This window comes from Colletotrichum godetiae (assembly GCF_030913485.1).
Source record: "Colletotrichum godetiae strain CBS 193.32 chromosome Unknown BDP55scaffold_46, whole genome shotgun sequence".
NCBI lineage: Eukaryota > Fungi > Ascomycota > Sordariomycetes > Glomerellales > Glomerellaceae > Colletotrichum > Colletotrichum godetiae.
Genome location: NW_026851294.1, coordinates 295,767 through 317,924, shown reverse-complemented (window position 1 = coordinate 317,924; position 22,158 = coordinate 295,767). Strand labels below are relative to the sequence as shown.

At 54.0% G+C, this 22,158-nt stretch overlaps 6 protein-coding genes across 6 annotated transcripts; 2 read left to right on the top strand and 4 right to left on the bottom strand.

The window, feature by feature from the left end:
- Positions 1 to 4,065: 4,065 nt before the first annotated feature.
- Positions 4,066 to 4,590, top strand: BDP55DRAFT_635804 (uncharacterized protein; the record flags this gene model as incomplete). The annotated part of the gene is made up of 1 exon (XM_060572819.1): positions 4,066 to 4,590. One exon carries the CDS (start codon positions 4,066 to 4,068, stop codon positions 4,588 to 4,590), a length of 525 nt encoding a protein of 174 aa, XP_060425562.1.
- A 5,527-nt stretch (positions 4,591 to 10,117) lies between these two features.
- On the top strand, positions 10,118 to 11,645 carry BDP55DRAFT_617772 (uncharacterized protein). Its single transcript, XM_060571287.1, has 3 exons — positions 10,118 to 10,326; positions 10,380 to 10,721; positions 10,823 to 11,645. Exons 2-3 carry the CDS (start codon positions 10,594 to 10,596, stop codon positions 11,214 to 11,216), a joined length of 522 nt encoding a protein of 173 aa, XP_060425561.1. The 5' UTR covers positions 10,118 to 10,326; positions 10,380 to 10,593; the 3' UTR covers positions 11,217 to 11,645.
- Positions 11,646 to 15,187, bottom strand: BDP55DRAFT_675972 (AAA family ATPase). The gene is made up of 6 exons (XM_060575777.1): positions 14,724 to 15,187; positions 14,620 to 14,647; positions 14,487 to 14,542; positions 14,184 to 14,433; positions 12,636 to 14,127; positions 11,646 to 12,578 (listed from the first exon to the last, which is right to left on the bottom strand). Exons 1-6 carry the CDS (start codon positions 14,774 to 14,776, stop codon positions 11,998 to 12,000), a joined length of 2,460 nt encoding a protein of 819 aa, XP_060425560.1. The 5' UTR covers positions 14,777 to 15,187; the 3' UTR covers positions 11,646 to 11,997.
- BDP55DRAFT_675970 (uncharacterized protein) lies at positions 14,625 to 15,187 on the bottom strand. Its single transcript, XM_060575776.1, has one exon. It carries the CDS (start codon positions 15,166 to 15,168, stop codon positions 14,926 to 14,928), a length of 243 nt encoding a protein of 80 aa, XP_060425559.1. The 5' UTR covers positions 15,169 to 15,187; the 3' UTR covers positions 14,625 to 14,925.
- Positions 15,188 to 16,042: 855 nt separating this feature from the next.
- Positions 16,043 to 16,512, bottom strand: BDP55DRAFT_732227 (uncharacterized protein; the record flags this gene model as incomplete). Its single annotated transcript, XM_060579921.1, has 2 exons — positions 16,043 to 16,370; positions 16,472 to 16,512. 2 exons carry the CDS (start codon positions 16,510 to 16,512, stop codon positions 16,043 to 16,045), a joined length of 369 nt encoding a protein of 122 aa, XP_060425558.1.
- Positions 16,513 to 18,286: 1,774 nt separating this feature from the next.
- BDP55DRAFT_732226 (DFDF domain-containing protein) lies at positions 18,287 to 20,607 on the bottom strand (the record flags this gene model as incomplete). Its single annotated transcript, XM_060579920.1, has 3 exons — positions 18,287 to 19,252; positions 19,334 to 20,433; positions 20,496 to 20,607. 3 exons carry the CDS (start codon positions 20,605 to 20,607, stop codon positions 18,287 to 18,289), a joined length of 2,178 nt encoding a protein of 725 aa, XP_060425557.1.
- Positions 20,608 to 22,158: the final 1,551 nt, after the last annotated feature.

Here is a 22,158-nt window from a genome sequence, read left to right as displayed (position 1 = left end):
TGACCGTCATGTCAGGACTCAGGACTCAGGACTCAGTGGTGACCAACAGCCGTGGACCGTGGTTCCAGTGACCCAGAATAGCGCATCTCATCTCCTTCTTACCTTTCTGTCACAGGCAAAGCGGAGCGGGGCGGGAGAACAGGTTGGGATGAGGGATCTGAGTCCCGAGACCACACACACCTTGGCTTAGCTCTTGCGATCAAGGGTGCTAGAGCCTACTCTAGCAGACAAGCAGAGTAGTTCGAGAGCACGGAGCGAACACCCGACCTCCACTGCGATCATCAAGGAGGTGGTGTTCCCGCGACGCCTCGAAGCGGAATGCTCCAAGACGGGTTCAAGACAGTGCGAGACAGCGCTGCAGCTGACGGGGGGACGAGAGGAAGCTAGTTGGAACGACCGAGGTCAGCCAGCCATCTGTTTGGACGGACAGTTCGTCCTGGATCTAGCTATCTGGGATTAGTACCACACTGTTTCCCTTGGTAGGCAGTATGATGTCGGCAACGTACACATACCGTGTCTGTGTAAGGTATATCCGTAATAAGGCACGACGGGAAGTTTGGGAGGGAAAACGGAAACACGGGAACGGGAACGTCCAAAAGAGTGACGGCAAGGTGGTTGAAAAACCAAATAGTAAGACGAAGAAATACGTAACGATGGTGAGGGATATTGAGAAACACAAAGTTACAACATCACGTCGACGTTTGGGGGCCCCTACCTAATAAGACCCGGAAGGAGGAGACTGCGAGAAAGGAAGGGGGGAAATCGAATCAAAGATTGTAGCATCCAATGTCCCCCATCGACCCTTGTTGCTTGCAAGTTCTGAATAGAGGCAAGTGCGAATGTACCCAAAGGTTAGGTAGGTCCTGCCGGCCTGTTGATGAGGGGTCCTGCCAGTCTAAGGCACCGACCGATGTTGGTTCTTTTGCTTCTGTCTTTTTTTTTATCACTCACTCACTCAAAGGTTCCATGTCGAACATTGCTTTTTTTTCTCTCTCTTTTTTTCCTCTTTCTCAATCGTTCTTGCCTTTGTCTGACGGATAGGATACCTACGGTTGGCCCCCTCCATCTTGAAGTACCAGCTTCGAATGGGAATTGATCCAGACTTCCGTCCATGGCACCAACGGAATAAGCTAGGTAATAAATTGGCTGTCATTGCATGGGATTTGCTGCATCTGCATTCGACTGCACGCACTTCCTGGAAGGTCCTCGGGTCTCGTCGTGGTGTTTCCGGAGAGCATCCGATGCGTTCCTGTCATGCCTGCCGCGGTAGTGCTGATTGGGCGTTTGGTGTGTGTTGAGAACTTGAGCCGTGAGCGAGGGCGGCAGTACAGAGAACGGATACTAAGCACTACGTCTTCCGTACCGAGTACCTATAGCTTACTTCCATTACTTGCAGTGCGGCGTGCCAGCTTCCAAGTTACAAGCCCTTTCCCTTCCGGTCCCATCGCTGGTCCTATTTGGAAAGGGCCTCAGCTGCGGAGTGGAAGGATAAACGGGAAGGGGAAACACCAAACCCTTGACCGATCCTTGCTTGCCTTGGACCTCCCCTCCTTCAGACTACACGGCTCGCCGTCTCCTTCCATTGACCTATGCCTCTTTTTCCTTTCTTCTCTTGACCCTCTCCAGGTCAAGCTGTATTACTCAAGCAGTCAGTCCATCGCTAATTCAGCGTTTCCTCTCTGCTTTCTTTCACAAACGGTTCCCATCCTTGGAGACAATTCAGCCGGGCCACTTTGACCTGGCCAGTGTGGTCTGGCACAAAAGGGTCAAAGGCTGGCTTATTACGCCTCTGGCTAATCAACTGACGGATTGTCACTTCGCCTCAACTAACTCGTAAACTAGCATACTTTCTCGACGCCAGGTCTGTCTCTCGATCCTCTGAGCCCTCTCTCTGACTGCCAAGTCAACATCCTCCCTTCTTTGTATCCGTATGCAACACGTGTGCAATGTTTCTGGCTTCCCACGACCCCACTCTGCTCGACATGCCCGATGTCTCCGTTCGAGATGCCGAAAGACTGAAAATACGAAGGGAAGCCAGACAAGGTTTCCGGGCTTGCTCACCCAAAACGCCAAGCAAGAACCTATTTCTCTAGATTATAGACGTTATACTACCACGACAACGGGCAACGGGCATGTATGGTACAGGAGTGGTCCTCGGCCGAGATGCGCACCGACACCTAGACGCAAAACCACCCGCTTGTCAGCCACGACAACCTACAACATCAGCTTCGCGTAGGCGACATGCAGCCTCTCCGATCCGCCGTCGTTCTATGACTGGGTACAACCTCCTTCGCCATTTTTTCTTTCTCTCTGGCCCGGGCTCGGTTGCCCAGCCCGTATCCGGCGTCAGCATCAGTCAAGGATGTTGCAAAAGTGAAAGACCATCGAGCAATCATCGACCTTGTCACTCAACTTCCGGAACCCCTGGAGTTGCCTGCACCGCTGCTGTCACTGCTTGCGATGTCGTCGCGGTTGATATCAGCCCGCGCTTTTGGGGTGGTCAGAATCCCGACCAAACGGCTTGCATCCAGGCCCTTCTCACCGCTTGAACTCCACCATCAGCTGCGTTAGCAGACGAGGGCACAGTGACTGTAGCGGCAGCGTGCATTTACGTGTGCATACACCGGACCAGCAAGTGTGCCTGTGTGCCTACCCACCACCTGTACATGTTTAGGAGCACAAGCAGGTCCAGGTCCGGCACCCACCATCTCAAAGACAGGCCGGACTACCCCTGCAACTCGGCGGCTTTGATCGTTCTAGAGGTGGTGGGTGGAGTTGCCGTTGCTCTTTGGCTGAACTGTCCAACGCTTTGCGGCATTGGATGGAACATGGACTCTGGGATTGGTCGGGTGCTCAGCAGCCTGGAACCAAAAGTATCCGCCAGTGGATGGGCGGATTGCGCGAGTACATCTCGCCCCCAACGAGAACCAATTCGAACCCTCCTATTAGTCGTAATCTCTAGCGGACGGCCCAGAAGCTGCGGAGAAACGTCAAGGATTTCGAGCTTCGGGACTTTTCTTCGTCACTATTTGTCTTTCTCGTTGCTTTCCAAGACCTAGACGCGGTCGATAAACTTGATGATCAACCAATGACCTTGGATGACTCTGCCTGTGGCTCGGTTCTCGTGCCACATACTGTGAAGGTTCGCGCTTGGCCGCTTATCCAGTTGCGCTTAAGGCTTCCGATTGCATGGCTGCTCAGAGTATGTGATCTACGCTGTTCCGTTTTGTCCAGTCACTGACACTGGATCTGAGTGATCACAGGCGGACAACCTGGGAGCAAAGAGACGCGACAACTAATACCTAGGAGGGGCGATAAGGTGTGTTCCCGAACCCAAGCAACCAAGTAAGCTTCTCAGCTCGTCCTGTCTACACGAGTGTAGATTTACCTGCTGCAAGGAAGAGGTTGGTGACGGATCTGCAACGCCAGCCTCGAGTCACGCCGCCGCTGCAAGTTGCGACTGTTGCAGACCGTTCGGCTGGGAGGTCGCCGAGGCTTTTAATAGCTGTTTCACCTCGACCGTCCGACTCTTACAACAGTCCGATGTGCGTAGGACGCGCAATGGTTTGTCGGATGAGACAAGCTGCGCCATTGCTCCAACAACCTTTCAACTGTTCACGTTCACTCCCGCGTCTCACACATCGCTTGCCTGTACAAGAAAGTCCTCGATTGGGAAGCGATGAGGCGCTATCGGTTACCTCATGCAGATGGTCGGTGAGCGTGTGTGCCTCCCGAGCGGGCTACGGCTCGACGCAATCAACAGCTGAAGCTCACCCGTGAAGATTTTGACTTTCCTTTCGCTTGCGGTTCCCTCTCACAGTCTTCCGTCTCACGCAAAAATAATAATTCAAGCGACACAGCATGATCGAGTTTTTAGCCTTGCTCAGGTTGAACAGAGCTCTTCAATTTCGAGTTTCGAGATGTGATTTACCTGCGGAGCCATCGCGGCTCAATCCTCTACAGTAAAGACATCGCTTGTCTCCAAAGCTCATCGTTCGATTTACGTGTCACAAACTCGCAGTGAGCTGTACAGGCGCATTGCAGGCTGGGGTATTTGCCCCAACAATGGATACCAACTCATCTCCGCCGGGCGGTGCCATAGAGAAGGCGGAGGTCAGCCCGCCGGTGTCCGTCAACGTTGCTCGACGGATCAAGGAGGGCCGAGTTGGGTACGGATGCAGCTCGTCCTCTCGCCGGGTTGCTATGACCATGCTTAACCGCGAAACGGGAAGGCCGTCCGAATCACCACCGGCATCTTTCTGCAGGTGTCCAGACCACACATTGGCACCTCCGACAAGGGTGTCGACCGTTACCCCCAAGATTGCTCTTCCACCATTGGCGACGATCCCCGACACGTTCTCAGCTTCCAGCTTCATTGTGTATTTGTTCGTCCCACAGGGTTTCTCCACGTGGTCAAAAATTCCGTCGTCGACAAGGCCTAGATTTCCTTCTACTTCGCATAACGAGGATGGATGTGCCGCGCTGCAGGCTCATGACGTTGAGATGGAGCAAGCAATTATCTGGTGTCACAAGGCTGAGACGTCATTCATTCAACACAGCATATGCACCCCGTATGCAGACTTACCTTGATTGGGGTCTGGGGGAGCATGGCTCGTGGGGGAAAAGGAATCCTCGGAAGTGGGACTACAGAGCACACCAAAAGTGCCGTTGGTCCCCCACATCGTGACACTGACTTCTTGAGCCTCAAAGGAAGCAACGTAATGTCGTTGGCCACCAATGATTCGCAGCAAATGTCCTCGATCAACCACTGACCGACTAATAGCGCGCAGCTACAGGCTTTACACCCGTTGAGAGCATCGATGACTCTGGTCGAGTTGTCACTGGCAGACCTGCCTCTGTTACTTCCAGCTGCGTCGGTAGCACCACCAAACATTACATAACTTGGAAACGGGCCGCCTATGTTACAAGATGCCGCGTTTGATGCAGTAACCGAATAGCATTGGTGAGATCGCCGTAGATCGGACAATCTTGCGGTCTAGGCCTTTGCGATCGTCAGCAGGCCGTCCATCCTACGTGCTAATCAGCCACACACCCAATGGCACGGGGCGACCCTCTTGGCTATCACTTTCTGCTATCAAAGGCTGAGTTTCGATATATTGATGTCGGGCTTCTGTAAGGGCAAGGATTGACGATGATGTTTTTTTCCTCCATCAAACTGACCCGCAAAGGTTAAGAGCACCGGTTTCGTCTGTTTCAGTGGCCTTGGAGTTTCTGTATGCTGATTTACACTTTTCGTGTCGAAACATCCTTTCAGTATTTGTGTTTTGTTGTACTGACTAAGTAGAGTTGTATCGATAATCGGGGATAAACTCCTGCAAGCCCCCTGTTTTCCTACCGGCTACCCTTCCGACCACAACCGACGACGAGATGGCAGTTTCACCTCCGGATAGGTCGGCTTCAGGGTCCAATGTTCCGACTTTCAATAATGGAGTACCTGTTTCGAGATGGTTGCGCGGGGCATGGGATGAACTCGAATCGGGGCGTCGCGTTGACACAAAACAGCAACAGTGGCTTGAAAGCATGAAAAGCACGAGTTGAGTCTGATGACGCTCTGACTCAGACAAAACTGCGAGGTCATCTTGATTTTTTTCGTTTTCTTTTTCCTGCAACTGGTTACCCTTCCACCGCCGTTGGTGGCTGCCGCTGCTGTGCAGCCAAAGCCAAGGCGGGTTTTGCGCGTTGGGAACATGCTGTCACAGCATTTGAGGTGACACGAATCGTTTCGCAAAGTGATTCTCGGATACCTAGTACGTAGATGCGTTGCCCGCGTGCCCGCGTACTACGTAGTACAAGCACAGCTTGTCAGAAAGAAGAAAGTCTTGGCAGGGAGAGAAATGGCGGTGATGCCCAGCAGGCGGCACAATCTGAGACAATGCCATTGACTTCTTGTCTTTTCTTTCTTTTTTCACCTTCTGCCGTACTCTATCTTTCTTTGCTCTATATCCCCGTCCATATGTGAGATGTTCTGCATCGAGAGAGGTGTCTGCCTAGGTTATCCAGCGCCGGACCGAGGAGAGCGATCTTGACAGCCAGCCACCCTCTGTCCAGGGCAAAGCCCCCCCCCCCCCTTTCCGCCAAGGAGGAGGGTGAGCGGAAGTGGGTGGTTCCGATGTCACCTTCTCGTCACCGATGTTTGTTTATTCCCGATCTCCTAGATGAGATAGATGCTGCAGGAATTCAAGGAAAGTCTAAGAAGAGTACATAACTTGCAGGCGGTAAGGGGTATTGAACGGCAGTCCAATTTAATTCTCTTGAGTTTCTATCTTGGTTCAGGAAGTTACAAAGTTTACCTACGTGCCGACTACGTACTTACACTACAATGCCAGGGTTGTGGTTTGTTCCAGTCGGAGCTTCCGCGCTTGTTCCAGCTTCCATTACGCAGATCTTGCTTGGAGACGTCAGCCGACGCAAGGGTTCTCAAAGTACCTTGCCTTTACTCCGTAGGACTGGGGGTGGAAGGGGAGGATGAGGAGCAGGAGGGGCGATAAAGAGCATATCGCAACGACGTGTCACCAGATTGGACAATAATTGTCATCCATCCAGCCTGAGGCCCTTTCAAGTACCTCCCAATTCACGTGCAATATTGAATGCCAATATGCACACCCTGGTTCCAAGTCCTCCTTGACTTCTAGTCTCCTTTTTTGTATATCGTGGGGCGCATTCTCCAACGGCAGCTCCTCCCGCGTCCATTGGCACTCACACACATACATAATAGCGACAAGCTGCCGTTGGAGAGAGAGAGAGAGAGAGAGAGAGAGAGAGAGAATGCTTAGAAGGAGCGGTGGCTGTAACGATGAAGGTTTGAATACACATCCCCGGCTGAGCTGAACCGGATGGCAATGTAGCAGTAGCAGAAGTAGCAGCGCAGTACTTTCATCCGTCAGCTTCGAACCCACAAGTCAAAGGTAAGATTTTGGAAACTGTTTCCGCGGACCAGTAGGTTTCTTTCGGAACTTCGAAAGGGGTGTGAAGGGGGGGGGGGGGGGCACGCGAGCAATGATCTCGGACGGTCTACGTGGAATGTCAAATCAGAGACAAGACAACATTCAACCGTTCGTTCTTCTCGAAACCGCGCCAAGTCACGCCTGCAGCTTCCGGAGGATGAATATATACATATGTACTCCCATCCAACGCCATCGAATCGTGATGCTTGATAACATCCCAGGCCCAGGCCCCGACGCGCAATATCACAAGGTAAGTACGTGGACGTGAGGCTCCCTGGTCGCGTTCCCACGAAATATGTCGATGGAGGGAAGTCCGCCGTCACACAGCAGAGCCAAGAATACAAAAAAACAACGTAAAGATCGAGAGCTTACACGCATAAAGGCAAGGAAGCCACAGAGAAATACACACACCCCTTCGCGTAGAACTCGAAGTGCCCGCCGAAATAAGCCGTCACAGACGAGGACAAAAACCCACATTCACGGTTCCGAGACCTCGGTCGTAGCTCACACTACCACCAGATTGGTAGACGAGATTTCTCTCGCTACTCTGTCCAACATCTCACGGCCCACAGCCTCGTCCCAAAGGAGTCGCTTGTAAGACGAGAAGAGAGGTGCGGCCTAGCAAGACGTTGGACAAGTCAGGGGTCTCGATTGGATCTTTTGCCGGCGACGCGAACGACGTCCAGTCGCGTCACCGCACCACAAGAGACCCTGCAGCATGCGGTGCTTATAGGCGCTGCCAGCTTTTTTGTCACGGTGGAAGAACGGCCGATTGGGAACCACTCGTGCCTATGAAGTACTGGGCAGGAAAAAGAGGTGAGAGAAAAAGTTGTAAGAACTAAAAGAAGGAGAATCATATAATACGACAGAAACCAGAAACGGCATCCCGTGGAAGTGGTTGCAGTCCTTGTACGCGGGAGGCCCACAGGGAAGATGAATCCGCGGCGGCCATCACATTTCGTTGCTACCCTTCTCCCTTCCCAAGAATCCCGCCTGCATTCGGCTAGCTGCGCCGAGATGGGGGAAAGTAGACTTTCAAAGTGGACTCTCGCGGCACGGTAACCTAGTACCGTGCCGGGGTTGTTGTTCGTGGGCTCGGCTCTTGGAGCTGGGGGTGTTTTATCAACCTGCATGGCGGGATAGTAGCGGTGAAGGGGGTCGGTGTACTACATGCTTGTCTGGGTCGGTTTAGGAAAACGGGTCCCAACTTGCTTCTCTTATCATCAAATCGCCCTTCAAGTTGTGGAAAAAATAAAAGGGCATTGGAAGGAAGGGGGAAAGCAATTCAAACCCCGGCCGGGAGGTGAGATTCCTTGCCCCCGGAAACCTTCCTTACAGATGAAAGCACGGCAATGAATCGCTGCGCGCATCTATGATGCGACCAAGGCACAATATAGACGGGACCCGACTTTGAAAACGCCATCCGGAAAAGCATTGGCTGAGAGTCCTGTGACTTCTATCCAAGCATGTCTCGAAGGCTGTACTCCCGCGATCCGGCCGAATGGGAATACACCACATGGATGCCGCTTGAGATGCTCGCCCACTTCCATCACGCCCTCGGTGTAGAGGTTGTTATGCAAGGTCGGGATGGCATAGGTTCTAGATAGGGCTTTGCTTCTTTGCGCCGGCACCAGCGCCAGCGACAACGAGCTAGCGAACCCGAGAAATTGCAGTGCAGCCGGACGCAGGTTCAGGAATCCCCTTGCTTCTAGAATCGGTGAGTCGGGTCAGAGTCTTGACCGACAATGTGGACTTCCACATGGGGAGTCTCCGACGCAGCGAGCGGACGCAACTCTACGACTCGCCTTGCAGTAACGTCGTCCAGCCTCCGGAAGCCATACCCGAGAGGGAAGAAGAAAGAAAAAGGACGTCCCGCAGAGATGCAAGTCCCAGACCCCCGGTCCACGGCGAAGGTTTTGGTTCGACTACGCGGTCCAACGTGACCGTTGGTGATCTGCTCGCCTCGCATGGCTGAGCGATACAGCGCCCGGCTCGGCTACGCACACCAAGCAGACGTAAACGAATCGTCTTCTCATCGTCCAATCCGCAGAGAACGTCTTCTCTTCTTCTCTGCGGGCCAAGGCCCCGGTCAAGGGGGGCGGAAGAGACGGGGGTCCTGCCACGCTTTCTCGGGAAGCGATTGTCATTGCGGGAAGGCCCGGTTCGTGAGAGTAGTGCGTCGATGCGTATGTATCCGTAGTGGGTGCCAGGCCGTAGGCTTGGACCTAGTTCCATGCGCGGTGCGGTCATGCTTTTCGGGGACGGGCCGGAGGAAGTCGGCCGTCAGTGTGGTCCTCATGGGGAGACTGTGACATCGCCGCCCGCCCGCCCCGCCGCGGCGAGAGCGGGGCGAGCTCGCCTCGGGACTTCCTAGCAGCTGCCAAACTTTCTGGATGCATGTTGGAGACGGTGTACAAGTGAGATACTTGCTGCGCGCCTGCCATGGGTATTACTGGGGGTCAGATCCTCTCGAAAGTGTATGCGGTGCGCGGAAAGGCAAAGTCTATGTGACTTGTTGGAAGATCGAGCAAGGACCTTCACCGACAAGCGGACGAGATATGAGCTGTCATCGGGCCCTTGGCCGCCCGCTCCGATGGCGGTACCATGGCTCGGTGTTCGGAATAAGCTGTTAAACGGAAGTGAGAGATGAGTTGACTGCACGAAAACGAGGTTGACCGTCAGATGAGATGGGAAACAAGTCGGAGTGTGAGATTGATAAAAGTTGAAGTTGCATCTGATGCTCCGTCGACGATGTTGGTGATCCCTTCTCCCCGTTTCTGCGTTGCCTTGTAATTCGCATCGAGTATCGTCCAACTCCTTGGAAAGTTGCCGAAAGCTCTCGAATCTCGATGGTTCGGATGAATGCGATTTGACGAGAGCCCGATGAGCTTCGGGTTGACGTTGGGTGGTCGTTCAATCCTGGCAATGGAGGTAAAGTACGGGTAGTCTGGCGGGTAAAAAGCTTTGGGGAAGACGGGTCCCTCCTTTTCTGACAGAAAGGAAAGTGGGGTCGGCAGCTTTGGTGTGGAGGGGGCAACGGGGGGGAGGTGCTCCTGCTCCTCCAGCGGCAGGTGGCAGTCTCCTCCAGGTTTTAGGCGGCTCGTCGTCGCAAAATCCAGGACCGGCCCCACGTGCCCGCGGCCTGCCAAAACCAGAAAACCCCTGCATGATTTCAGCCTTGCGCACCAGTGAGCACCGTCAGCTGCTGAGAACCTGAAGCTTCCCTGGAGGCGGCTCCAAAAAATAAGTCAGCCTTGCCACCAAGATCACTACTTTCTGCGACCAACCAATGCTCAATTAACCACCGACACTGCGCTTTTGACATCGATACCCGGATCCTTGCTTTAGCGTCTCTTCATTGGTATGTTTCTGGATGCTGGATTATGAATTCTCCCTGCTAATAACGGATCCTAGGCTTCTACGCGATCGCATGCGCAACACTTGCCTTACCTTACTTAGCAGCTCCATCATCAATCGTCCACAGTGCACGCTACAACCCTCGCTGCCAAGCTTATCACCAGTGATATAACTTCAGAGCACGGATTGCCTGCAAATTCCAATACGAAAGCCTCTCCAGGCGTATCTCTACGAAACCATCACACATATAAGCAGCCGGCAGATAAGCAAAATGAGCCAGACACCGTCAACCCCAGTGAAGGTGCCACCTTCGGCCGCGAACCACTCAGCAGCAACTCTAGATCCAGAGCTGAGATCACAAATCAACACATTACTGCTTAAGGACGGCCATGTTACAAAGTAAGCCCCCCCCCCTCCTTCATCCTCCCTAAACCCTGCAGGGCCCTGAGGGGGAGAACATCGCAAAGCTGACCATCCCACCCTTCTTCCCCCCTTTCCAGAATCCAAGAGCAGCTCCTTCACTCCCTCCACGCGAACCAGGCAAACTGGCCCACCCTGATCCAGAACCACGCCCTCAACCTCCTCCGCACAGGCGAAGTCTCAACCTTCCCAGACCTCCTCCGCCGCGTCCTCGACGACGTCCGCCAGGACACTCTCGACCCCTCCGCCCCCTCCACCGCATCCCCTTCAACAGCAAAAACAAACGGCGCAGCGTCGGAAAAGGAAAAGGACAAGGATAAGAAGACGAATGGCACTGCCTCCTCCACACCGGCGCCTGGCGCAGACCCGAGTGCGCAGCCGAACCTGGCCATCCCTTCGGCTGTCATTGACGAGGCTATCAAGGTCACACAAGAAAGCCTAGAGGCTGTCTGCGAGATTGACGGTGCCAGCTAAAGATGAGGAGGCATGTGTTTGGTAAATAGAGCGACGCAGAGAAGCTGGTATTACCGTGCAGGGGAAAGAAGAGGTTATGGCGGCAGACCTTGGGAGGAGATGGTTACAACAGGTGACCAACAGATGAGTGCTGTCTGAGGTTAGGAGACGGCACCACTGCGATGCTCACGAGACGATTCACCCAGGCGTGAGGTGCTCACAGAGCACATCTTCGCTGGCTGGTTTGAGCAAATTGCTCCTGTTGATGATAAAAGCCATTGATGTCAGATAAAGAAAATGCCGAGGTAGGCATTGCGTGTACACATAAATCGGATCCTTGGAAGAGTTCGTTCCACAGAAGGAATGAGCATAGGATCCCTATTCTTTACGTAGCCGACTATGATTAGGGAGGCAAAAATGAACTGGTCAACCACCCATGTACCATGTCCTAAGGATCTCTGCGCTATTTGATCTCATGCGTTCACAAGCGAACTGTGATGGGCCCCTTCATTGCTAGCGTGAAGGCCAACCTCGATACAGTAGACTCGGCTGAAAGGATTCAAAGACATGGAATCTCGCAACATCACACAATCTGAGAACCAGGCTTGGTTCGGTCAACATATCATGGAAACTACCTGTCTACCAACTCCGTCCGACCCAGATTTCCGTCGATAGGCTCGAATTTCTGTGACTCGGCCCATCATCTGTACGCGTGACGACGCAGATGCATCGGAGAGCAAGGAAAAACTAGAATACAACGCGGGCATGCCTGCATTAAGTGGCACTCTAACCCATCCATCCCTTAGTCGTAAAGATCATCATCGTTGCCAGCATCACCGAAGCTGTTGCCAGCCTCGTTGGCGGCACCCTCACCCTCAGGGAACTTGAAGTACGCGCCAGGGCCAGCGTTCTTCATCTGCTGGGCAAAAGCCTCGTAGCGGCGAATCTCGACGTCGCTGACGGAACGGCGAGCCATTTGCATGGCCTCCTCGAAGTGGCGCTTAGTAAGCTCGGGGACAGGGTCCTCCTCGTCCTCATCCATAGCCTCCTCGCCTGCGGCCTCGCGAGCCTTGGTCTTCTGGATGTCGGCGGTGATGGCCTCTTTGATGGCAAGCTTGACAGCACGCTGGGTGATGAAGCCAAGATCGGCACCGGAGAAGCCGTGGGTCTTGGAAGCAATGAAGTCGATGTCGACGTCGTCGGCAACAGGGGTCTTGCGGAGCTGAGCCTTGAGAATGCCAGCACGGGCGGGCTGGTCGGGCAGGGGCACGTAGATGAGAGAGTCCAGACGTCCGGGACGGCACAGAGCAGGGTCAAGCTGCTCAGGTCTGTTGGTGGCACCGATGACGAAGACGTTCTTCTTCGAGGTCATACCATCCATCTCTGCAATAGAATTAGCTTGTGTTCATTTCATTTCAGCCTTGAGTGAGAGAAACTTACCAGTGAGAAGCTGGTTGACAACGCGGTCGGAAGCACCGCCAGCATCGCCCATGGAACCACCACGAGCCTTGGCAATGGAGTCCAACTCATCGAGGAACACGATACAAGGGGCAGCGGCGCGGGCCTTGTCGAAGATGTCACGAATGTTGCTCTCGGACTCACCGAACCACATGCTGAGGAGTTCGGGTCCCTTGACGGAGATGAAATTGGCAGCGCACTCGTTGGCGACGGCCTTGGCCAACATCGTCTTACCGGTACCGGGGGGTCCGTAGAACAGGACACCTCGAGACGGGGAAAGACCGAACTTGAGGAACTTCTCGGGATGGTCGACGGGGTACTGAACGCTCTCCTGCAGTTCGGCCTTGACGGTCTCGAGACCACCAATATCCTCCCAGCGAACGTTGGGCACCTCGACAACGGCGACCTCGCGAAGAGCGGAGGGGTTGGAGACACCGAGAGCGAAGCGGAAATTCTCCATAGTAACACCGAGAGAGTCGAGGACCTCGGCGTCAATGGTGTCCTCATCGAGATCAATGAGGTCCATCTTCTCACGAATCTGCTGCATGGCGGCCTCGGAGCAAAGGGCAGCGATATCGGAACCGACGTAACCGTGGGTCTCCGAAGCAATCTGCTCCAGGTCGACATCGTCACCAAGCTTCATGTTCTTGGTGTGAATCTGGAGAACCTCGAGACGTCCAGTAGGGTCGGGGATACCAATGTCGACCTCACGGTCGAAACGGCCGAAACGACGCAGAGCGGGGTCGATGGAGTTGGGTCTGTTGGTGGCGGCCATGACGACGACGTTTGAGCGAGCCTTCATACCGTCCATGAGGGTGAGAAGCTGGGAGACGACACGGCGCTCGACCTCACCGTTGGTCTTGTCACGCTTGGGCGCGATAGAGTCGATCTCGTCGATGAAGATAATGGCGGGAGAGTTCTTCTCGGCCTCCTCGAAGGCCTTGCGCAGGTTTGACTCTGATTCACCAGCCATCTTTGACATGATCTCGGGACCGTTGATGAGGAAGAAGAAGGCACCCGTCTCGTTGGCGACAGCTCTTGCCATCAACGTCTTTCCGGTACCGGGGGGGCCGTAGAGAAGGACACCACGGGGAGGCTTGATACCGATCGACTTGAAGAGTTGAGGGTGGCGAAGAGGAAGCTCGACCATCTCGCGAATCTGAGCCATCTGCTTTCTGCAGCCACCAATGTCGTCGTAGCCGACCTCGTTGAGGTTGCCCTCCTCCTCGTCACGCTGGATGGGTTCGCCCTCGCAGTGAATGACGGTATCTTGTGCGACGATGCCGTATTCGGGGGGGTCAACCTCGACAACCTTGAACTCTACTTGTCTCATACCACCGCGCACGATGAAGAGGTCGCCTTGGCGGACAGGTCTGTAGGCCTCGCGGAAGTAGGGAGCGAGGAAAACGTCGAAGAGAGAGCCGGTGATGCCCTCGACAGTGTCGGCGATGGGAAGAACAGCGATGCGCTTGGCCTGCGGTGGGAGTTAGTAAGTAGTACTCGGAGAAGCGGTGTCCTGTTGACACATACGTATTTGATATCTGGGCACGGGTGGATAGTGATCATGTCACCGTGCTTTACTCGCAGGTTGTGGCGAACGACTCTGTTGATGCGAGCGCTACCATCGTCCAGCTCATCGTCGGCAAGGACGATCAGAACGGTGTCCTTTCTCTTCTTGCCGCGCACGAGCACGGTGTCACCACGGAAAAGCTGAAGAGCTTCCATGGTGTTTTCGGAGAGGGCAATGATGGAGTTGTCATCGTTGACGGCATCGGTAACCCTGCTTCAGTTAGCGTCATGAAGCTTGCCCCACGTTTCCCAGAGCTCACGTACATCAGCTGGTTGGGCTTCTTCTTCTTCTTGAGAATAGCGGTCGCGGTGTCATCTTGCTGTTTGATCAGTCAGTATCAAGATCGATTGTCACGGTATCCGTTTGCATCGAGACTCGGGGGGAGGGTGGACAAACATCCTTGACCTCAGCACCAGAGGCATCCCTGGTAGGTATTGTCAGTGTGATTCCTTCCTTGGGCGAGCTACTTGACGAAGTAGGCGCGGTGGGTATTTACTCACATCAAGTTGACCTTCTTCTTATGCTCGGCGGGCTGTTCCGACGGAGGCGCCATCTTGATCGACTGTTTCTGATGATTCGGATACTCGTATGCAGTCGGAGTATGGGTGTGAAGGTGGGATCGACAGCTGTGTGGGGTAGCTGTCAATGGGAGAATTTCCTCTTCGGCAGAAAAGCAGAAAGGAAAGACGATTTGTGTTGGGTTTATATCCCTTCCTGGTATGTGAAGGAGAGAATTCGTGGTTGGCGGAGATAGGGTGGGAGGTTTGCAGATGGGAAGCTTTGTTTCGGAGGCAGGCAGGTGCGGTAATGGAGGTAAGGTAGTAAAGGCCAGCCAGCAGGAGCAGGAAGGTGTGGTGACGGGAGGCGGCGGCAATCCCTGGGTAATGGTCCCCAGACAACCAATGAAATCATAGAGTGGGGCGGATTAAGTGCACTCCGGTGCATTCGGCAGCTTAAGTAAGGCACCGCTCCAGGGGTCGAATCTGGCCCAAGCTCTACGATTCAGGTGGTGACGGTGTCGTCAGGGCAGTGGAAAGTGTTGGAAGCTTCCACTCTTGCTGACCTTGAGGGTCCGACAGGCGGGCAGGCAGCCTTTGGGCCACGCACTCTCGCTCAGCGACTCGGTGTCGCACGCACGGCCTCTACCTAATCCACTATGTCTTTGGAACCCACCAGTAGTAAATCCGTACTTTGGCTTATCGCCTTTCTCCATTAGTGAGCTTTTATCGACATGGCAATTGCACACCTTGTCACCTTGAAGCTCACCGAGACCACATCACCATAGGTATTATGGGTCTCGTCAATTAATTGCCTTGTCGCCTGAGATGGACTTTGGCATCCTATCACCTCCTGCGGTACTGCCAGAAAGATAGCCTGTTGATAAGGTAGGTATGCACAGATGGATACAATGGAAGGTAGGTGCCTTTCTTACAAACGCCTCTCGCGTGGCGGACAGAGGCATACGGAAGGAGCGAGCGACTTCTTTGTTATTTCTGCTACAAATCGTCCAAAAGAGCGGCGAACCCGGACCACCAGCTGAGCTTCTGTGAAATCCAAAACGTTTGTTCTTCTTTCCTTCAAGATTCGCCATCCTGGCAGCCCCATACCCAAGACTGGGCGCTTGATGCATCCGGCGGCAAACGAATGACGGCTGGAATGCCAGCCCACTGCAAACAAACGGGGACACTCTTCCCCTCCATCATCCACTTCTCCGGTTCTCATCCTCAACAGGCATCCTTGAACGACGAGTCATCCGGCGAGGGGCCTCCGGCGCCTTTCATCCCCTTCCAAATCCGCACACATAGGAAACCACCCCCATTCAAACGGTAAAGGTGTGATTATTCATCGCTTCCTGCTGGGAAAGCGGCCACGTCGCCACCTTCTGCCGCCAACCACGGTATCTGGCCCTTCCCGCCGCGTGGTCGAACATGGGCACCGCGTCGGCGTGCCGCATGGTCGGCAGGAGATTGATGTGGTGCTCCAGCAGCCCGAGCCCGAGGATGCCGACCCCGGAGCGGGGGCTGCCGACGGCGATCCTCGCGGAACGGTCCTGCGTCTGCAGGAACGCCTCGGTCAACCAAGATAGCGCAGGATAATTGTTCGTACGGTGCGCAATGCTATGGTCGTGACTCGATGCGTCGGTTCGCCTAAGGTACACGCACTTTTCGTCAGCACTACACTCTCGTAATATTCCAGTTCAACTCCGCGGGCGGAAATCGCTAAGCCTTTGCTTTGGAAAGGTACTTACCCCTCGGGCGGACCCCCGGCAACGGAGCCAGTCTCCACCATATCGGACCTGAAGCTCATCTGAAGTGGGGGTTTCGGCGATATCGTGATGTGACGGGACGGACCGAGCTGTCGACAGCCAAGGAATTTTGGCTTTTCGTCGTTCGTCTGTATTTGCCTATTTTTGAATTTGGAGTATGTCGATCTGTTGAAGCTCGCAAATCTCTCGTGTCTGGGTTGGCCCCAAGGGTCAGGAATCAATGCCACGTCCACGCTGTGCTGGAAACCTTTCCAGCAAAGCCTCAGGTCGCCACAGTGTTCTTATATCAGTATCGATATCCGATCCGCCCTACGAAGTCTAGACGATCGATCACAGCTCAGCGCCCTCCCGTTGGCCTCCCATATCTTCATCACCAGGGGCTAGTGAGACCGTCTCGGGCTGCTGCTGCAAGATTGTATGCAGCCCCTCCAGGCTACAGACCAAGCTTGCATATTTGGGGGCCATTGGGCTGTATAAGCCCCCCCCCCTCCCCCGTGGCACAATCCCATCACAGAATACCGCATCGCTAGCCTGATACTCCAAACACACTTACACACCAAACCTCTTTGTCCTCATGTTGCGGCTCTTTCGATAGCTTGCTTCACAATCCCCGCGCACCCGTCACTAGTAGACGTCGCATTTAGAGGTTATCCCAAGAGTAACCGTAACCTAATGCAATGGAACCCATGAGCCTCCAACCTCGATTATTACGACCCGATCTGGCGACCTCTGGCCAGGGTAGCAGTACAATGACGAGATCAACGTCTCCAGCTCGGAGGCTGACGACACCTCAGCCTCAGCCATGGCCTGACTTCCACCCCTCCCCTCCCCTCCCCGCTGCGAGACAAGAAGTTGTAAAAGCCTCCACAACGATGGCGCACAGCTGCTCCCTAGTGCTTTCATGACTTCATGTGTGAACTACCTCGTAGTCAATGTCGTCTCTACACAGCCCCTTCTGGTCTGTTTTCTGGAAGGCCCAAAATTCCCCGTCGCGGGTTACCCGCGGTCCTCCCAAGCCCAATCTACCCCCGCCGAGATCTCCAAGTCCACCTAGGTAGCAACGAACGACCGCCTGGCCCGTAGCTCCCGCTCCCATCTCGAGGCATACCTATGGCCCTCAATCTCACACTGTCGTGTGACTCCAAGTCATGCCGTGCGTTCGATGACAGCCTTGCAGCTTAAATCTCGTATTCGAACGCCATCCCCACGATGTCGATCATGGTAGGTAGGAAGGGCTGAGACTGTTGAGGTCTTCGGTCCCCCCACGTGCTAATCGTCTGTCAGCACTAGCACTACGGAGTACATATATTGATGCAGCGCTGCAACTTCCGGCCCCCAACGCAACGTTCACCTACTCTATACGCTCCCGATCTTTTGTCTTGCCCCGAGTATCCACACGAGAAGCCGACCGGCTGCCTCTTCTCAAATCCGGCGACTGCAAGGCTCATGAGAAAATCGACATGGATCCCCCTTAACTAAGTGTAAGTTGTGTTTTGGGCTTAGAAGATGATACTGAGCGCAAACGGCGGCATGTAGCGAATACGAGAAAACCGGGTCATGCTCGGTAATAGCTGCTGCTATTGTAATATCATACAAGATCATGTCCACCATTCCCCGATGCGGATATAATAGAAGGAAGGCTGTACGCAAACTCCTCTTCCCGTATGCTGTTCCTCCACCGTCGTGCGATAAAGAAAATGCCTAAACAATGCAGTTGAAAAGACTCGCTTTTTATGATCCTTTTCCCATAAATAACTCCGTTGTGAATCACCCTTTCCCTCGCCGGGACAGGAATCACTACTCCTGAGAAAGTGCTGGCTGGTACCGCATTTGAAGAATCCACTTGTCGTCAAAGTCAATGCCTCTCCGAATCTTGGTACCGGCCTTCTTCCAGACTGTTGCGCCGAGACCCATGTCGGCAATGAATAGCTTCCAGTCTTCATCTTCAGCCACAGCAGCATGCCCGTCAGCAGCTCCGGCACCGTGAACATTCGAAGGGTCGGTGTCCGAAACGGGTGCCATCGCCTCGAGCAGTCCCTTCTTCGGCGCGCCCATCGCCACCACATACCGAGGCTTGACATACAAGCGCCCACCGTCGATGATGCTGACCTTTCCGGTAGACGGGTCGATGCCAGTTGGTACATCCACGGCAAGAACAAAGGCCTCGTTTCGGTTGGCCCATTCTATCAACTCGTACACAGTGGCTTGGTCGCCAGTTCGCAGCTCCTCAAATGAGATCGCCAAGCCTAGAAGAGCATCGATGATGAGTGTTACCGATGTTGTTGGGGTTGAAGCTGTCTTGCGAAGCTGTTCGAACAACTCGATCTTGTTGTGTACGCGACCTCCAAAGTTTCTGTATATTCTCACTTGCTGTCGCATGTCTTCGAGCAGATCTCGCTCACGCTCGATGCCAACGACACAAACTAGCAAGTTGAGACCCTTATTGCGCAGGTGCCGAGCAGCTGCAATGGCTCTTATTCCGGATTTGTTGTTGCCGGCAAGAATGACGATGGTCGCAGAAGCCGACAGAATGTTGCCCTGAGCATTTGCGCCACCGGTTCCGAAGCGAACTTGGATCGCCGGGTCCTCCAGAGCTCGCAATGTCACCTCAGCGATTCCTCGGCCTGCGTTCTCTGCCATCATGTCTTCCGTGAGCCCAATCTCGTTGGCTGCGATGTTTTCAAGGTTCAGCATTTGAAGAGCCGAGACGGTCTCCAGTCGTCGATTTGACGGTTCGAGATAAAAGCCGGACTGTGAAACGTGCTGTAGGTGGTTAGTACCTTGAAGACTCTTTGGGCTGTCTTGAGAACGAAGCAACGCTTGGGAATGTCTGTTCAGACGTACGTTGGAGTTGACGCGATTAAGGGGCTGACTGGTAAGTTGCGCGCTCGCTTTCCGCGATTGCGACCTCCTCGCAGCCCCTGGTTTGCTGTCCGCCCTGCGGCCACTCTGAGCACTCCGGACATCACGACCGCTTAGTCGATCAACTCCATTAGCGGCATCATCAGCCTCACTGTTCCAGAAATCCTGACTCGTCTTTGCCGATGCGGCTGGCAAGTCGAGCACGTTCTCAGAATAGTGGAAGTTTTTCCCTCCAGCTGTTCCTGGCTTGGGCAGGCGGTTGTGCGAAACCAGCCGGTCTGCCTCGTCAACCAAGTCTTCCTTTCGCATTTGGTCGAATATGGTGCGCTTATCAAACTTTGCCAAGTTATTTTCAAAGTCGAACTCGACCATGTCCTCAGTAACATCTTCCGAGGCCCATCCGTTTTCGGGCAAGTCTTTCTTGCCCTTGAGGCCCCGTTTCAGTGAGTTGAAGGGTTGGAATGAAGGCGAGCTTTGAAGCATCGGAGTTTGCCTCCAGCCCTTCCCACGGTTAGTCGCATTGCCGCGGATCGGGGTGACTTCCGGTATCGTTTCCTCCGTTGTCCCGTTTCGAGCCTTTTGCTTCGCTCGCCGCCTACTGTTCTTCTTTTGGGGTTGGCCCTGTGCTTCGCTCAAATCCTGCGATACTGCGCTGTTTTCCGCAGCGAATCGTTTTGCGTTAGGCGTCGAATCATCCACCTCCAGCTCCTGCAATGTCTCACTCAGGCTGACAATGTCATCCCTCAGACCTCCAATTAGGTGGACGCCAGACAGAACACCTGGTTGCCCCGGCCGAAAGTCCCTTATTGCTTCTGCAGTCTGTTGAGGTACAGCTTCAGGGAGTATCTGGCTTTCGCTCCCACTCACGATACCAGAGTCGGGCCTTTTCCCCATGCTGAGAATGGCGGGGTCCGCAAAGGTGGGTTGCGCAGGTTGATTGACAATGGGAGCAGGAACAGGACTGACGCCCGGCGCTGTGAAGGTATTGGGCGTGGCATCTTCCTTGAATTCGGAAAGCTCAAGGACGTTGGCGGCATCGATGACGACCCTCGGGAGCCAGTGGTTCGTTCCGTGAGTGAAGACTATGTGTGCGTTTGTTGGTGGGACTGGTCATCTAGCGATGCGGTCGAAAACATGAACGTACCGTTACTCAGTGTCAGGCTGGTGCCGGGCTCTATAGCGCTAACAGTGCCCTTCAGCATTGTGCCGTGAGGCTGCCTCAGCGTCACCAGCATTTGCAAGCCGATGAACTCCATGGTGACGGATGCGTCGCAGCGTCTGGGTGCTGAGTCGTTGACTGTGTCAGGATGCACCAGAGGAGCGTTGGGTTGGGGCTTCGTTGTAAAGACAGGATGTGCGAATTGACCGAAGTTTGAGCTCTGGAAATATTTCAGGTGGCCAAAAGAGATCGCGAGGTAGGCGCAGCGGCGGTCAGATGCTGTTGGAGAGCAAGAATGAGGTTGACGTTGACAGTGAATATGTGCGTTGCCTTGGATCTCGACGAATGACCAGACCAGAGAGCTTGCTTTCCCCAATTACCCCCTCGGGCACATTCACCTGCTGGGTTCAGGTTCCCTTAACTTTTTCCCAATGCTTATCGATAAGGCAAGCGCAGGGGACTTAAGCGCAGGACAGGCGGCAGGCGCAGGGCAGGCGCAGGTCCCATGTGCAAGGTCACGGGGATTTCTGCTGGTGGCGGGCAGCTACCTACCCTAAGGTACCTTACCTTGCCTTGACTTACAGCACCCAGGAAGAAGGGATGAACGTCATGGACACAAGGTTCCGGGCCCAATTGGGTATCTTTAGGTACGATGAAAGTCACGAACTTAAACGCTCGGTTCATTTTGATAGTAAAGGAACATGATGTGTTACCAATTTCCATCAAATGCGCAGCACCAAACAGCTCATAATCAACTGGGAAGGTATTTGGGGCTATGTTCCAGCCCATGTAGCACGTGTCGCACCTAGGAATTTGGTAACACCCTTGGTTGATCTCCAGTCGTTGAAGACAGCAACAAACCCCGCCGATGCAGCTCGGAACGAGACGGGTTGCAAGTCACTGATACATGTATTAATGAGAGCTCTTCAGTACGACAATGAATCAACCTGACCAACGACAAATATCTTCTGATATCGTTCTGTCTTACTCATTCGCTATAAGAGCAGAGGTATTTCCCGTCCCGCAAAGACGTGCGCTTCAAAGTGAAACCAGAGCGTGCGAGTCCAGCGCTATCTATGTCCCGACAACCGCGAAGACCCAAATGAACCCCTTCCAACCATGCATAGACCGACTACTCGAGCAGCACCTTTGCTCACGAGATGTCTCTGGAACGCCATATTATGTTACTGCCAAACCCCCTCCTGAGCCCGAGTTTAAAACCCACCGTAGCTTGCCATAGCCTCCTCCTCCTCGTCCAAGTCAATCACCTCAACGCCTTTCCTCACAAACGATTGAGACCGCGCGCTCACTCCAGAAGAACTCCTGACAGGTTTCGTGTCTTTCTCCTTATGTAGAAAATCAGCCATGCTTGGCGGCTTTTTCGTTATGGCAATGTCGGCACTGTAGAGCTTGTTGTAGAACCCTACAACCCGAGGGTGAGCCATCACTTTGTCCTTCCTGAAATTCTGGACCTGCAGGCCTTGTTGACTGGTCGCTCGACTGAGCGCAACGTAGGCCTGACCTTTTTCAAACACCTTGGCCAGATTGACCTTGACTCGTTCCAACGTCTGACCTTGGGCTTTGTGAATCGACAATGCCCATGCAAGGATCAGAGGCAGCTGGCTTCGATTAGCCTGCACCTCTCCAT